The sequence below is a fragment of the Lutzomyia longipalpis genome, chromosome 1 (assembly GCF_024334085.1).
Source record: "Lutzomyia longipalpis isolate SR_M1_2022 chromosome 1, ASM2433408v1".
Classification (NCBI taxonomy): domain Eukaryota; kingdom Metazoa; phylum Arthropoda; class Insecta; order Diptera; family Psychodidae; genus Lutzomyia; species Lutzomyia longipalpis.
The window spans coordinates 16,287,617-16,305,580 of NC_074707.1; the positions used below are offsets into that span (position 1 = coordinate 16,287,617).

A 17,964-nucleotide genomic window follows, 5' to 3' on the forward strand; every position below is an offset into this window, starting at 1 on the left:
TTTGCTATTGATCACAAAATTACATTTTATTTCTTCACATCTTCAAGCTTATTTACATTTTACATTGTCACTTAATATTATATATTGAGAAAAATGTTATGTATATAATATTCCTTTTGCAAGAACTGTACATTGTACACAATGTTGAGTGATCAATTGAACAAATCAATTTGCACTCGAGTATATTTTATCGTACTAACGAGAATAAGATAAAATGGTTTATCTTCTTTTTTTGCTTTTAAATAAAAAACTGTCGCAATTGCGGAGAAAATTCAATTTCGTCTCATTTTAATTTACTTCTTTTTCATCTCATTTAGCGGGGAAAAAATTCCTATAACGTAAGACTTTTTTTTATGTATCTACATCGTCTACATACTTATTTATCATTTACACGCGAAACGTTTTTCTTCCTAAATTTTAGAGCTGTACAAAAGTTTAAAGTAGACTGTAAAAAAAATTCATTCTTTTATGGAGAAATACGAATTTCTCTGCATTCTCACTCATTTCTCACGCGCGCTTTTCACAGGGAGGTTGTTCCATTATAGACCCATAATATAGAGAAGATTAAGAGATTTTATCTGCAAGAAAAAGACATTTTTCCATTAAAAAAAATCAACTTTTTTCATTAAAAACAAAGAAAACTTCAAATCAGGAAGTAAAACTTACTGAGACTGTCCTTCCTTCTCCCCATTTGGCGTCCCAAAGCGCAATGCTTCGACTTTGGCCACAATTTTGAGTGCTGGTCCCAACTTCATTCCCATGGCATTAACCAAATGATTCTCCTTGAGCAGCAACAATGCCTGCCCATCAATTTCCTGCATTGCAAAATCTTCCGCATAGTCACTGCATCCGGGAAGATTCTTAATGAAATCACACACTTCGGCAACACTCCAACGCACCATGACGGGAACTTCTTCCGCCGCCGATGGATTAGTCGCATCCTCCTGCGTTGTGGTGTCACTCCCATTTACAGGAGCATCCCCTGTGGCAGTTTTATTGGTATTTTCAGTCATTTGAGCGGAGGAATTACTTCCAACCTCCTTGGAGGCCTTTGCACAGGACTGCGTACAGAATCGCTTCTTCTTCATCTTCGATCGCAGTTCAGCCTTCCCGCAGAACTCACACGCCATCTCGGCCGAATTTACGGGAGACGTCGCGGGGCTTCCACCCTCCTTGGCCACCTTCTTCTTCGGTGGCTCATCACTTGTATCACGATCCGGGTACCGCTGCCGCGTGACGGCAAATGGCTCATTAGCCTCCTGAATCACAAACCCTTCTATCACATGTGTCAACACTTGGGGCTTCACGGTGGCCTTGAGGACTGCCTTCTCCGTCTTCACCTCCCCATTCGCCTCACCCTCAACCGTGGCCATTGTGCCATTTGTCTTTGCCGTCTCCTTCAGTGGACTCTCAGTCGTTTTGGCTTGATTGGATGCACTCTCGGAGGTTTTTGTTGCCTTTGCCGGTGATTCTGCTGTGTTGATGAAAAAAGAAAAAAAAACCACGTGAGTTACATTGCAAAAAAAAAAGAAAATTCGCGGAAAATCCCATATAAATCAGTTATTGGAATTATTATTAGATTTCATAAAGGAACTAACAAGGTATTATTGGAAGACAAACTTTTGAGCTAATTGAAGAGATTTAATTAAATCAAGAAGAAACTTTATTAATTTTAAAGGGTTCAGAAGATGATTGAGCAGAATTTATTACTTGCTTTACAAACGATTCAGAAAGGTAGTTAAGAAGATTTTTAAGTGAGAAGATTCAGAGTTTTTCTAATCTAATATTCTTCCATGCGAGAATATAAGAAGATTAGTATTTTAATTTGAGTTTAATAACTTATCTTTATGAGATAGTTAAAACCGAGATCTGAAACTAGAATATTAACCCTTTCATTCTCATTTAGCTGGTTTCGAATCACCAATTATTTATATTAAATCCCTTAAATCCATAAAAATTAAAATGAAAGAGTTTAAATATTTACTCAAAGACATTTTAATTGCAAAAAAGTTTTAAAGATTTTGCTGCAATTTTTAAACCCTAAAATTAATTTTAAAAAAAAACTCCTTAAGATTAAGCAAAGAACTTTGATTTGCTTAATATTTTGGTTTGTTACAAAGAATGTTTATTTGAAACAAATTTTTTTGCTTATTTTATATTCTAAATATTTAATTAAAATCTCGACAATAATTAAACCGGATATGCCCAGAAGTTTTTTTTTGTCCCTAATTCTGATTTTAAAAGAGAGTAAAAATTTTTTTTGACCCCTAGTTCGCGAAAAAAACTCTTGAAAATTTTGTAAAGAATTTTTAAAATTTGCCTTTAAGAGATTCTATTAATTTTCTTGTAATAATATAACTATTTTTTGAATTTTCTATGCCTTAAAGGAAAAGCAAAGAAATTTTTAATTTTTTGTTTCAATATTCATTCAAAAAATAGTCCAATAGAATTCTGTCATTGAAAGTTATCGGATCATTTCTTAGTCGTTGGGATGTACGAAAGGAACTGATTTTGCCAAGAAAGTTCTGAGTAATTTTATATTTTTTCAATAAAAAAGAACTTTTAGTGATAATTGACCAATATTCTGAATTCATTTGAAATTTTGGTTCCATTAGAACATTAATTTTAAAACAATTTCTCTTCGTTTCAGGGCAATTTTCTTGTATTTCAGGTATTTTACAATTATTATTTTAATGAAAATTCTTTAAAAAGCAATTTTCAAGTCAATTTTTATTTTTTTTGCCTTTAAAATTGACTTGAAAGTGTGTCTAAAAATTCCTCGAGATTTAAAAATTTTTTGAAAATGCCTTATTTTCAACATATTTCTGAAAATAACCAAAATTTCTACATCATTTTTGGTAATTTGCTTTAATTTTTAATTTTAAACATTGGAGTAGATTTTTATAAAAATCTTTTCTTTTTTAACATCTTAAAAGTTTGTTGTAAGATTTTGACAAATAGAGTTTTTTAATCGTTCTTTTATCGTTATATAAAAGAAAAACAAAGAATTTATTGTTCTACAAAACAGTCAGAAAGAACTTTAAAGAGCCCTGGAAAAGTAATTTTCTTTTAGAAACTCTTTTAAGGAAAAAAAAATAAAATGTCAAAATCCTATAAGATTTTTCCCAGAATACTAAAAATCTTATAACTGGCGAATTGTAAGAAAAGAAAGGAAAAGATTTGTATCAGAATCTACCCCATTCTGTAAGATTCTTTTCTATTGCCGAAGAAATGATTTTTTAAAAATTATTTCCTTGAATAAAGTTTAAAGGAAGAGAATTCAAATTAAAGGGATTTTATTAAAATTATTTAAATTAGAATAGGGGAAACTGGGGTAATTCGGTGAATTTTTGGGAGATAATTTTTCCTGAGTTCCATGGAAATATTTGAGATTTCTCATGAGAACTATCTTATAGGAAATTTTCCGGGCTACAACTTTGTCTCAGACGATTTTTCTCTATCTCAATGGGAAAATTCTTTTTCAGACCATTTTCCAAACCCTTCCAAATTTGCCTGTTCCAAAAATCCTGGGGTAAAATGGTTAATTGAGTTTTTTGTTCGCTAATCTTAATTTAATGAAATTATTTTAGCAAGGCACTATAATATCTATTGGGAATGAGAGATTTGTATACCAATCAAAACTTTTTTTTAATAAAAAAAATACAAAAAATTAAAAAAACGTTAAATTTAAGAAATTGCCTTTTTTATTTTTTTAGTTTATAAAAATTGGTAATAGTAAGTGATTAACCTGCTGGCCGCCAAGACCTTGGAGCTTCCTTAGAGCGCCATGGTGGGGTCGTTGAACGACCCCAAAAAGGAAGTCGATTTTCTCATAAACTATAAAACCGGGAACTGTCGGGTCACTACCTTTAGACTCCTTATATAGTCCTCTTGCCCCTTGCATCACAAATTCGCCACCCGGAAACACGCAGAAGAAGATATTAGGGAAAAACATTTTTCACTCCTTTTTCACACTTTCTTCGTGAGAAATTTGCCACGAAGTTGGCCGCAACTGCTATTTTTTTTTTCACTACTTCCCCACATTCCCCTCACTTCCCGCACCGTGATAAATGGCAATATTTCTCGAATATTCTTTATTGTTTTGCACATTTATATGCTTCTAATTATGTTTTATGTTGTTTAGTGATAAAGTGAGAAAGTAAACACAACCCTTTAACCCCCTTCAACCATATGATTTATGATGTGACTAACTTCATTCTGAGAAATTTTCCGCAGCATGGCCGTTACACCAATTTTTGAATTCCCTTCTTCTACATTTTCCTTAATAACTTTTCTTGTGGTGGACGGATTGAGCTGAAATTTTTACACAACCTCCTCAGATAACCAAGGAACTTATTTCCAAAAGATGGGAATGGTATCTTTTATATTTATTAAGTTATAGCACGAAATATAGGGCTGGGGTCGTTCAACGACCCCGCTTGGCGGCCTAGAGGTTAAACATCCCAAATTGTATATAATAGTTATACTAATTAAGGGAAAATATTTTTTCAAAAATTTAAAAAGTTATTTTAAAAAAACACCAAATTCACCATCTTGCCCCAAGCGGTACTTTTTACTATCAGTGTTTTATGGGAAAACTCGGAAAATTTTTTCGGAAAATTCAGATTAGATTCGTGTTTAGCAATAGTTACTCTGTCTAAAAATGCATTTGGATCAAAAAGATTGCAGAAAATTGCGCCAAAATTTAATTTGTAGTTGAGAGGTCAGAGTAAGTTTGAGGTTCGAAAAATTTGTTTTTCAAATAAAAGCCAAAATATCGGATCAAATGTTATGAAACTCTCTAGACTCTCTAGGCAGAGGTATAAAGTGCAACTACTGACAAAATTAGACAGATTAGCTCTCACTGCTTCTTGAGTTATTAATTTTTATTTTTTTTTTTTCAAATTCACCATTTTACCCCAGTTACCCCTACCTATTACAAATTTAATAAAAAATCAAAAATCAGAGAATAATGAGAATAACTTTCCATAATTTGAATCTTTCCTAATCTGAATTTAATGATTTTTTAATAAGCAAACGAATTATTTTTAAGCAGTTTATCTCTCCTTAAAACTTTTTCTCAGATCCCTTTAAGAAAATATTGCTATTTTGAGCTTTTCTTGAAGTCTTTGTCATAATTTTTCCACCCAAATCTCTCATTAAAACATAAGCTCATCAACACCAGGAAATTATGCTCAAAAAGATGCCCGAAATGTGTTTAAAATTATCGTCAAACTTACTAATTAAATTCGTTAAATTAATCCACAAGTTGGTTTGTTTTAATTGAAAGTAATTTTCCCATTAGGAAAGACTCCTAATGAAAGCTGCACTACTAAATTAACTTAAAAAAAAAAACTTTTAAATTACCTGGTGCGGATGTTTTTCCATTCGAAATAGTCTCCTGTGGCTGTGTAGCTGCTGAACTTGTTACTGTAACCGGTGCAATTGCCGACGATGTGGGAGTTTCCGTTGCCTGAGTGACTCCCGGTGTACTCGTGGCCGTTCTCTGACTCTCCGTCTGCTTGCTTCCGCTCACATCCGCCACCTTGGCTGCTTCTGACGTCGGCACTGCTGTGTCCTTCGTTGCGGGTGGATTTGTCAGTGTTAGCGTGGAAAGTGGTGCCGCTGAGAGGGTTGTCATGGCCACAAGGGGATTCGGTGGTGGCTGTAGTGGAGCCTGAGGTGATGTCAAGGGTCCAATGAGGTTAGTTGAGGTGGCCAATGTTCCAAGTTGCTGCAATTGAATGTTTTTTTTTTTCTTCTATTACAACACTTTCAACATTTTTCCCAAAAATTGCCAATGATGACACCTCTTCTTTTGTGGGTCATGAGAACTTGTTCTAAAGAACTTTTCTCTTTTTTTTATTATAAAAATAACAATATTTTCTCTCCCCTCTTTATAGCAAAAATAAAAGAAAAACATTAATCAATAAATTGTGGGCGGAATGGTGGATCTCGTGGGAATATTTTTGCAACATTGCAAGCTATATCACAATGCAACAGTAGCATGAATAAATTATGGAAACAAACATTATGACAGGGATTTCCCAAAGTGTTTTGAATTATTAATTTCAGTTATTGAGGGACGAGGCCTTCTCCCATAAGACTTGTGCTCATGTGGGATCGATTTATACATTGAAAAGTCAATCATAACGCGTCCAGTTATAAGAGTTGGTGTCCCACAACGTGTAGAAGTTAATTTATGCGTTATAATACGATTTGTAAGCATTATCAGTAGGCAAAGTTGATTTATTTTGTGAAATTCAGTAATTTGATGCATAAAAATGGTCATATCTCAAGTTCTATAACACCTACAGACATTTCTTGACTAGTTATGGAAAGGTCTTAAAATAAGCTAGAATATGGGATAAATTTTGATACTTTTCAAGGTCATATCCAGAACACAAAATGGCGGCTTTTTGTTTTACCAAAACAGTATTTCGCATTTTTTGTCCTGAAGGAATGGTTCTAGAGAATTTTATTGTTCTAGAAAGTTGTAGAGAATCGCAGAACCTTTAATTTGATACCAAGATGAGCAAAATCGGTCAAGCAGTTCAGGAGATATGGCTCTTACAACTTTTTAAATTCATGATTTTTTTAAATTGCCATATCTTCTAAACGGCGACATAGAATTTCTTCATTTTCGGACTGAAGAAAGATATTGAGTCCGGCTACAACATATCAAAATTTAAAGGAAATCTATAACAGATGTTCGGAGATATTGCCCCTTAAAGTTAGGCAATTTTTGTTTTTGATTTTAGTGCCTCTTGCGGCCATTTTTGGAACTTGGAATGTTCTAAAGAGTTGTAGGGCTTCTCAATACCTTTCATTTGATACCAAGATGGTCAAAATCGGTCAAGCCGTTCTCGAGTTATATCGAAAAAACACTTTTTGCTTTAGGCCGCCATATTTGCTAAACCGCTTGACCGATTGTCAAGTATGAATTGTTGATGAAAACATCTCACTGAGCTCTACAACATAATAAAATTTCAGACCTCTAGCTATAAGGGAGGTTACGTTATAATTCCGTACGTAAACCATGCGTACGTGGTGCATTTTGTGTACATTTGCGTACGTAATTAAAAAACAATTAAGTCAGGTAGTAATTCATCCGTGGTTGGTACACTGCTGTAAATGTTGCGTCCGTTGCGACTTCTTAAAGACTTATTTTTGGTTGTCGTAGAAATGAGTCGGTTACAAATAAATATTTTTTTGATTTTCAGTTATTTTTTATTGAAGAAGTAAAACCAAAATTGTATATTCCAAGGATAAATGCATGTAAATAAAATTATTATGTAAAATTAGTTTCTCTAATCAAATAATAAGCACGGAAATATTCAATTTCAGAAGAATCACAGCTAATATTGTATTCAACGCATTATGACTACTGGTCATTCGCATGTTTCTCTTTAATTGCGTTTTGCGTTTTGCACTAAAATGTATCCAGGAATTGTTTATAAGTAAATTACAAAGATGAAATCATTTCAAAATGTCTTTTATATTAAAAGATGAAGCAAAAATTGAATTTTATGTTCACGACTACTCACGACATCCTCATTACAAAATGTTGTCAGAACTACGACAACACTACGACTACAACATATCAAAATTTAAAGGAAAACGATAACAGATGTTCAGAGATATAGCCCCTTAAAGTTAGGCAATTTTTGTTTTTGTTTTTAGCGCCTCTTGCGGATGTTTTTGAAACTTAAAACGTTTTAAGCAGTTGTAGGGCTTCTCAATACCTTTCATTTTATACCAAGATGATCAAAATCGGTCAAGCCGTTCTCGAGATATATCGAAAAAACACTTTTTGCTTTAGGCCGCCATATTTGCTAAACCGCTTGATCGATTTTGAAGTATGAATTGTTGATGAAAACGTCTCACTGAGCTCTACAACATACTAAAATTTCAGACCTCTAGCTATAAGGGAAGTGGTTGACGGTATTCCAAAATGGCGGACGGCGGCCATCTTGGATTTTGAAAATGCAAAAATATGAAAATTTACACCCACATTTCTATAGAAAACTTCAAACCGGAAGTCTCTATCTATTACCGTTCTCGAGCTATAAGGCAAAATGGGGACCAACGGCAGGCCGGCAGGCCGGCCGGCCGGATCAAAAATTTTCCACCACCATTTTCATAATGTGGGATGTCTAAAACGTGCTCATACCAAGTTTGAGCCCGATCTGAGGTGGTCGGTTTTTCCGACGATTACAATACTTGGTATGCCACGATTGTGGTATACCAACTAATAATTGAAATATTGGAAAAATAGTTTTGACTAGTCGTGAAAACCCGTGTTGCTTGGGTCGTTGAGTGCAAGAAAAGAGCAAGAACTGAGCTGATGTTGCTGGAAATGGTATGTTTCATTTTGTTTGTAAGTTGACCTGTTGGCGCAGGTAGTGACCTTTTTTATTGGTCTTTAATTGTTTTTTAATTACGTACGCAATGCACTCGAAAAAGGTAACGTACGCATGGTTAACGTACGCAAATAACATGACACCATAAGGGAAGTGGTTGACGATATTTCAAAATGGCGGACGGCGGCCATCTTGGATTTTGAAAATGCGAAAAAATGAAATTTTACACCCACATTTCTATAGAAAACTTCAAACCGAAAGTCTCTATCTGTTACTGTTCTCGAGTTATAAGGCAAAGTTTGGACCACCGGAAGGCCGGCAGGCCGGCAGGCCGGCCGGATCAAAAATTTTCCACCACAATTTTTGGAATGTGGGTTGTCTGAAACGTGCTCATACTAAGTTTGAGCCCGATCTGAGGTGGTCGGAAAATCCGACGATTACAATACTTGGTGTTGGCCACGAAGTGGAACACCAACTAATTGGGTTAAATATTCTGAATTTTTAAACATCCTAAACAAACTTTTTTAAAGAAAAAAAATCCTTTTAACGCAATGAAGTAGCATTAAATTTAACAATTAAACAATGAATGATGCTCAAATGATTAAAAAACTTTTGAAATCTCATGAATTTTTGCTCTTAAAACACTACAGAGGTCAAAAGAAGCATTTTAGGCAAGAAAAAAGCTTCAGAAAAACTCACCGTGTTAACTTGATTGAGAATTGTTGAGGTGGGTACCACCTGGACGGGATTAGATGTACTCGTGGCAGCAGCAACAGTTGTCACAGTTCCCCGATCAGCCACAATTTGATGCTGTGGCGACGTCCCAATGACCATTGTGGAGGGTTTTGGCTGAATTGCCGGCTGTGGTCCAGCAGCCGTCACCGTGAGCACCTGCTGTGGCCCACCCTGTTGCTGAATGACAATCTGTTGCTGTTGCTGCTGCTGCAGCAGTTGATTCTGCACCGCTTGCTGCTGTTGCTGTTGCGTCTGCAGGAAAGCTTGCTGCTGAATAGTTGCCGCCTGAGGGTGCATCTGCTGCTGCAGCTGCTGAATGTGCTGCACAACTTGCGGTTGGAAAACTTGTTGGGCTCCACGCTGTGCCTGAGCCTTCTGCTGCTGCTGCTGCTGCAACGCTTGCTTCTCCGTTGTTATCTGAATCTGCTGTGCTGGCTGTGCCGTGGTCATTTGCGTCAATTGTGTTGCCCCAATGTTGATTGGTGTACCCGGATTGGTGCTCATGACGACCATTTTACTCCCCGCAGACGTCATAACCTGATGCATCGTCTGCTGGGGTACACTCTGCGCCGTAGAGTGCGCCACTTGACCACCGACAATCTTGGCCTGAATCATGGCGTCACCCTTTATTGCACCAGGAGCATTGGGACGCACAGTGTGCGGCTTGGCGCGCAATTTATTCGACTTCAGCATCACTTGATTTTGCTGCGTCTGCGTTGACACAGACGATGCTGGCCGGATCTGTTGCGTGCCACCGCCACCACTGGCGCCCTGGGGTAGAATAGGAGCCGCCCGCGTCGGCTGTTTCGGTGCAATTGTCTCCGTGGCGACGCGCTGCGGCTGCTTATTCACCACGCTCGGTTGCATATTGCACGGCAGTGTTATCGTGGGATTCTGCGGTTGTGCCTGAATCACCTGCGGTGCCGCCGCCTGTGGATTCGGCTGTACCGCAAACATACTCTGCGACCCATCCGGCTGAGCAGCTCCGCGGAAGATGATGGGATTCTGCGTGAGCAATGCCTGCGACTGCAGCCCATTCGTAGTCCAAAATTGCTGAACCCCTTGGAGCCATGGGGCGGCAAATTGCATCGGCTGACTACTCGGCTGCTGAAGCGGTGAGATTATTTGTGCCGTTGGCATTGCTTGTGACACCTGAACACACTGCTGACCGGGTCCTGCTCCTGTTGCACCCCCACCCTGCGCCCCAGCCGTTGTTGTTGAAGCAACAACATTCTGCACCGTTGCCCCCGATGCTGCAACCTTCTGCAACACCTTCTGATTCCCAAGCGCCTTCTGCATATCCTGCTCACTCATTGGCTTCCCCTGCTGCGACGCCTGCATGGTGGACAGTAGATTCTGCTGTTGCTGCTGCGGCTGCGAACTCAGTACACTCACAGGACTAAAGAGGAGTGTCTGCGATTGACTCGATGGAATCGTTGGCAGTGCATACGCACCACTAAATCCCCCAGCACTACTCCCAATCACCGGCTTCCCCTGAGCCGTTGTTGCCAACATCTGTGGAGCACCCTGAAAAGGCTTCCCAGCGGCAATCACCTGAATCTGCTGCTGCCCCAGGCCGGAATGCAGAATATTTCCCGGCATCAGTACTTGTGGGCTATAGAGCTGCTGCAGGTAGGCTGAGTTCTGAAGAGGTTGCTGTAGCACCTGATATCAGTACGAAAATTCATTAGGATCCGATGATAACCGATTAGAAATCTATTATTTTTCTTTCAATTTAATCGTTTTAACCAAATTATTAATTAAAAGATGAAATTTCGGATTTATTTGTAGATAATTTGGCATATTTTTGATATAATTTTTAGGAGTTTTTTGGAGACTACGCTTCTTAACTGTTTAGACAAAGTGCTGTTGGGTGAAAATGAATAAACGAGAGTAGCAACAATGAGTGAAGTTCACTACCAAGTCTGACTTTTTAAGCTAGGCTTAAACCAGACTTTAGTTACTTAAAACAAAGTTTCATAGGATATGCCTGACTTTCTTGAACTAGGCTTTAGTCCTTGAACAAATAGATCTAAGTTTTTTAAGGTTGGCCTGAACTTCCTAAGATAGACTTTGGATTTTTATCTTCAGACATACCCAAGTTTTTTAGGGTATGATTGAATTTCTTCAGTTAGACATTAGTTTTTAAACAATAGGTCTAAATTTTGAGGCTAGGCCTTAATATCTTGATCTAGCCTACAGTTTCTCAAAAGTAGGCCCAAATTTTTAAAGTTAGGCTTCAACTTCTTGAGCTAAGTCAAAATTTTCAAAATAGGTCTAAGTTTTTCAGTTAAGACCTAAGCTTTTAAGTAGGCTTGAATTTCCTAAGACAGGCTTTGGATTTTTAACTTCAAACCTGAGTTTATAGGCTATGACATAATTTCTTCAAGTAGGCTTTAGTTTTTAAACAATAGGCCTAAATTTTGAGGCTAGGACTGAATAACTTGAGCTAGATTTCAGTTTTTTAAAAGTAGGCCCAATTTTTAAATTTAGGCTTCAACTTCTAGAGCTAAATCAAAAATTTTCAAAACTAGACCTAAGTTTTTCAATCTAAACCTAAGCTTTTTAAGTTAGGCCTGAAATTCTGAAGCTAGATTTTAGTATATTTAAGGTCAGGTTTTTAAGATCTTTAAGTTAGTTCTGGGTGAATATCAAGCCTTGCTTAAAACATTAAAGTGTGGTTTAAGAAATCTTAAACTTTAATTAAGAAATTAAAGTGGGACTTAGTAGTGAATTTAATCAAGTGTAATTAATGACTGGATACAATAGGCTATATTTTGTTCAAAATAACCTTGCACTAAGGCTCCACTGATGACGTATCCAAGTTTAACCAATGAAATTGCTTTGTCCGATTTTATCTGCCAATCCGAAGGCTTCATTTCAACCTAAATTCTTCTTCTTATTCCTTTACATGTAATTTAGACAATGATCTATTTTTTTCTATCGAAAGATAAGACTTCGGTGCAAGGTTAATTTGAATACAGCATAGATGAATTACATTTTGTAAAAAGCAGACATTTCATATTCAGTGACGTGTTAATTTTTTTTTCTTAGCATAAATGTGCGAACAAACACCAACCTGAACCCGCCCGTGTTGCCATTCAGCTGGCATTTGATTGGTAGACATGGCATGCAATGGGGACATTGTGCTGATTGTCGTGGACGTCTGCGGGGGCCCCATGGCATTTTGGGCACCACTACTCGGTGGATTCTGTTGCCCCTGAGCCGTTCCCTCAATCACTTGCATTTGCTGCACCTGATTCTGTTGCTGTTGATGCTGCTGATTTGCCGCATCTACAATTTGTTGCTTAATCTCCGCCGACATTTGCATCGTTTGCTGCGTTGCTGCCTGATGCGGAAACTCCTGCTTAACCTGAATGGCATTTCCCGCAAAGGCCGGATGGAATTGGAGCTGCTGCAGCTGCTGGAATTGCTCCTGCGATATTGCCAGCGGTACCGTTTGCGGTTGTTGCGCAGCCACCGGCTGCTGCGCCGTATTCTGAGACTTCTCCAGCTTAATTAGCGTATTCGCCACTTCGTATTTCTCGTCAAACGTTATCCCCGCCTTCTGGGCGAGGGTCTCCAGACACTTTAGTGGTCTCTCGCTGTTCACTTGATTCGACACTCCCTTCCCCGAAGAACTGTGGGACAGGGTAGATGAATGACTACTACTGGCTACCGATGAATGGGGTGGTGTTGATGTGGGTGCTGGAGCTATTCTCTTGAAATTGCTACCACTACATCCGGATGGGCTTCCATGTCGTTTGCCATTTGAGTGTGTTTTGTGTGTTGTTTGACTTTGATGCGGTGATGCTAGTTGGTCACCCTTTGGAGGCTGCTTCGGTCGTGCCTTCTTCACTTCTGTCCCTTCCTGACTCTGTGGCTGTGCCTCCTTCGTTGCTGTGATCTCCTTATCACCCTCTTGCTTTTCACTACCACCACCTTGTGCTGCTGCTGCTGCTCTTCCCTCCTCTGGATTCCCCGCACTCTCAACTTCTCCTGCACTTCCGTTTAGGGGCTTCGGCACACCTTCTGCGTTCTGCGGAATATCCTTGACCGGTGCCGTTTGATTGTTATTATTTACAATCCCATTCAATTTCTCCTCTTCCTCCTGCTTCTGCAAATTATTGTAGTGCTCAGATCTAAAATTAAATCAACATAAAAAGTTTTTTTTTTAATTAATCTTCATCACTAAATTCATCAAAAGGACGCTACAAACAGACTACAGAGGCTCATTCAAGGGGTGTTTATCTGGCGAATATTTTGGCTATTTAAGCGAATCATCCGAATATTTCTGAAGATCTCAAAAATTATTTCACCATTCCTTGTTAGGGAAATGGGGCCCAATTTTGACTTTCTAGTGTCTTTTTAAATTAACTATTACTTAAAATTATTAATACTTTAAATGTAGAAAATTATGGAAAAATAAATTGAATTGATTTCTATTTATAATATTGAATATTTGATTTCACATGAACATCTTTTGCTAAAAATCGATAAACTTAAAACGCGGAAAAAAATTCAAAAACGTATTTAGGAATTTTTTGTTTGAATTTAATCTTTTTTGGGTTAAATTTACTACTTTTTAGCATTAATTTACTACTTTTCGGTTTGAATCTAGTCCTTTTTTAGGCTTTTATAATTTTTTTTAATAAATTTTGTTCCTCAATCTGAGCTGTTTTGGGACTGGAAACCAAATTGGCTTGAATTTATTCTTCTTTGGGGTTGAATTTACAACTTTTCGCTTTGATTTAAGCGTTTTTATACTTGAATTTATCATTTTTAGGCTTAGACTTATTAGCTTAGGCTATATTTGAATTTCTTTGGCGAATCAACCGAATATTAGTGAATAAACCGAATATTTTTGAAGATCCGAATAATTTTGTCCAGATAAACACCCCTTGGGCTCATTGCTAAATGCTCCCGAAAAAAAACGAACGTTAAAAAAACTATTATATGAAAAAAAATCGTTGCAGAGTGCGCTGAAAAGACTAAAAATGCAGAAAAGGGAGAAAGGACTTCATTTCCCATTTAGTTTTGCAAAATGAAAAGGAAAAAGAAGAAAAAACGCTCCCTTTGCAATACTCAATTCCACATGAAAGCACCGTAGGGGCTGAAAAACCATCCATTTTCTCCCATTTCATTCGTACACGCCATTTCTCCGTGGGGTGGAAGTTTTGAGACACCCTCTTTTGCCTCAATAAACTCGCAATTGCAATTCTTCCCTGCCTGCACACGCAAAAAAGAGGGGACCTCGCACATTTGGCGCCTTTCACCCTCCATCTCTTTCACGCATAGAGTGCACTCGGCTATGGAGGGACAAAAAAAATAACCCCGATGGGCTTTCACATGCCCTCCTCACACACAAAATTCCTTTCATCCACCACGCCAGCAGCAGCAGCATAATTCACCCTTCACAGCATGAAACGCAACCGCCCAGCCAGATCACATCACGGATTTTCCAGCTTGCAGCAATCCACCCCCTATGAGCCCACACGAGATCATTTTCCATCCCCTTCTTTTCATTTTTTGCTTTCTGCCTGGGAAAAATTTTCACAGAACCATCGCGAAGATTGGGTGATTATTTTCCGCCCAGTAACCATGACATTGACTCACAACCCCCTCACAGCAAAGGGGATGCAATTTCCCCAAACTTCCCAATTTATCTTCTTCTTTTTCTATTTCCCGAGGGATTTCTCTGCTATTTACAATAAATAAAAATTCGTTTTTTCTTCTTCAATGGGAAGCTCATGCGAGGGAGAAATGAATCATCTCTTCAGTAAAAACCGAACAAGACAAAGGAACGTCTTAAAAAGTTTTTGTGTAAAACTTTCTGACTGATAATTCTTAGAAATTCAATTTGAAAAATGACAAAGAACGGAAAGAATACTTTTTATGATTGAGTAAGGTGTTTGGGGGTCATTTAAATCAACCGGGGTGAAAAGAATCAACCCCCATTTAAAGGGTTATATGACTTGAAATTCATTGAAGAAGAACCTGAGACCATTGAACCCAAAATAAAGGGGCTAATTCTGGCAAAAATATTTTCTTTTCTTTTCTTACAATTCGTGAGTTATAAGGTTTTTTGGCATTCTCACAAAAAAAACTTATAAATTTGTAAGATCTAAAAAGTTTCACAGTTCAACTTTTAGACCACGTCGCGTGAAACATTTTTGCTATAATAGAAAAGAAAAGATTTTGGTATTCCGGCTGAGTTTGTTCTTATAACTTGTAAGAAAATCTTACAAAATCATATGATTTATAAGGACCTGTCGAGGTGCTTTTTCAATCTTTTTGTGATTTTTGTGACCGCTAAAGCATGATTCATCGTCATGATAGGCAGCAATTAACTACTTTGACAGATATTTTACATGAATCTGAGTGTTTGGAATCGTTTTAGGTTGTTTTTTTTTTAACAAAAACTATTGTGAAATATGCGGAAAAATTCTGGCCATTTTTTGTGAATTATGCCAACGAATGTCAATACTTTCCAGAGACGTGGCCTTGAGGAAGATGATTAGATTATGCATTCACACAGGCTGCATTGAAAGATATTTAGTGTAGAATTAAAAACAAAAAGATAGAGTACGAAAAAACGTTTTATTTAAGAATATTCTTTTACATTCACGACTTCATCTCTTTATGGCCACTCTGTAGAGCTGGTCCCAACAATTTTTATTCTTTCACAAATGCTTCCAGCATCGACGGATGAGATTCTTCTTAAATAAACATTTCATGCTGCCTGGGGGTTGTCCGGGTATCTCTTCCCGGAATCCGTGGATGCCACAGATGTCCAAAGGTTCTGGATGATTAAATTTTTTTTTCATCACAATCTAGATAAAAAAAAACTCTTTATTTATCATGTAAAATGCAAAAATACTTTAATAGTGTTAAATTTTTACCAAAAATCCCGAATAATCCATTGTGTTTTGTTGATAAATTCACTTAACTTTAACCTCATTTTATTTGTTTACATTAACTTTATTCACTTCGTCTATTTTCGGCACTTTAGGTTTCACTTCGTTTTTCAACGTTAACAGCGACATCTGTTTTCGACTTCCAGTTTCGGAGGTCTGTTGCTATAAAATAATGAAAAAGAAATTTTTGCTGGAACAGCAAACCTTACAAAATCCCTTGTAAGACGAAATAAATAGAAAATAAACGTCCCTTTTCAATAAATTTCCTGTAATAAAGTTCGATCCGAATTAATTTTATTTATTTTCTCAATGTCAAACGTCACAAATAGCGACATCTAGTTACGTTTTGCTGTTTTGAGGGGAATGTTCTAAAAAGGTGCTATAAAAGATTTTTTTGCTGGAATACCAAATCTTACAAAATCCCTTGTAAGACGAAATAGATAGAAAAGAAAATATTTTTGTGAGAATAAGCTCCAAAGAGTCGATTCTGAAAAAAAATCATTTCCTTTTCTTACAATCCAGAGTTAAAAGATTTATGGTAATTGCTTCTTTCCCAACAAGAGAAATCCTTTTCTCAATTTTTTCTTTTAAATTCCTTTCTGAAACATTATTGTAAAAGTTGAATGTTTTTTAGGCACGATATAATAGAGGATTTAACTTTCGTTTTTCTTGGTTTTGTCATAAAAATTCTAAGCTATGTATAATAAATAAATTCGGGTAAAGAAAAAGGTTTTAACATTTATAAAGGTTAACATAGCAAGGTCTCAGTGTAATTTATACAACATGCGCAAACTTCTTGAAAATAATAAATGGCTGCTCGAAGGAGCAAACATGCGTAACTTCTCTGAAGGAATTCAATATTTTTACAGAAAAAAGCTTAAATCAAACTATTTAAACGATTTTTTATTCGATTCTTTTCGAAATTCAACTTAAAGAAATATTATTAAATGATTTTATAGAAAAATCTGTTTTTCAGATCAAAAAAAAACTTTTTCCTTGATTTTTCAAGTTTTTCATATTTTTTTTTTATTCGGACAAAGAATTTCATTTAATTTGTTGAGTTTTTAATAAAACCAAAATACAGTTGGGATCCGCACTACACATATTTCATTATAAGAGGAATGCTAATTTTTCTTTAATTCTAAAAAATCATAAATGAGAACAAAAAGGTTATAAATATTAGCTTTTTCAATATTGTTTCGAATAGAAAACCATGTGAAAACAAACTGAAAATTTATGAGAATATATTCCAGATCGTTTTCGAACAACCCAATTTTTGGACAAAACCAGAAGACAATATAGAAAAATCATTAACAGGCATTACAACAGAATCATGGACCCATATTACAAAGCCTCGGATTTTGCTTATTACAAATAATAAGTGTGAAGAGCACCTCCAAGTTTTCTTAATACGAATCCTCAAAAAATATTTTTCTCGAAGACAAACGTAATAAGAAACAGCTGCCTATTGAAGTGATTCTCCACTGTAGACAATTCATTTATTTTTGTTTTTTTTTAATGAAATCTTATAATATATTAGCTAAGCTGTAATAAATCAAAAGTCATATAGATGGCTCAATAACGTAATTATTTTTTCTGTTAACAAAAACTGTTAACATTATTCTGTCTAGGAATTTTCAGTAATTAAGGACTTAAACTTCCTTTGATGTTAGTTTAACAGTTTAAATAAACCACAGTAAAAAAGGTAAAAAAAATAAACAAAAAAAGTAAATATGGGTTAAAATTTGACTTATTCAACCGATTATGTTTACAACCCCTCGTTTTTTTCGCACTATGCAAACAATTTTTGTAAAAAATGAAAAAAAATTGTTTGGCTAGAACCATCAAAATGCTGGAAACAAGCACAAAGGAGGTAGAAAAAGTTCCATCAAAACTTTTACCCTTCATCTTCCCTTTTTTTTTACCCACAACCAACCCCTAACTTTTGG

The 17,964-nt window shown here is 36.4% G+C and overlaps 1 protein-coding gene across 2 annotated transcripts in view; it reads right to left on the minus strand.

Annotated features, from left to right (window-relative positions):
• The window catches only part of LOC129793179 (polyhomeotic-proximal chromatin protein), a 25,873-nt gene continuing 7,909 nt past the window's right edge, over positions 1-17,964 (minus strand). For both annotated transcript variants that reach the window (XM_055832985.1, XM_055832977.1), the window contains exons 2-6: positions 12,178-13,240; positions 9,063-10,763; positions 5,368-5,734; positions 667-1,474; positions 1-578 (exon numbers count right to left, since the gene is read on the minus strand). In XM_055832985.1, the coding sequence (XP_055688960.1) occupies positions 575-578; positions 667-1,474; positions 5,368-5,734; positions 9,063-10,763; positions 12,178-12,429 (3,132 nt within the window). In that variant the 5' untranslated portion in view covers positions 12,430-13,240 and the 3' untranslated portion in view covers positions 1-574. The remainder of the gene's footprint in view (positions 579-666; positions 1,475-5,367; positions 5,735-9,062; positions 10,764-12,177; positions 13,241-17,964) is intronic.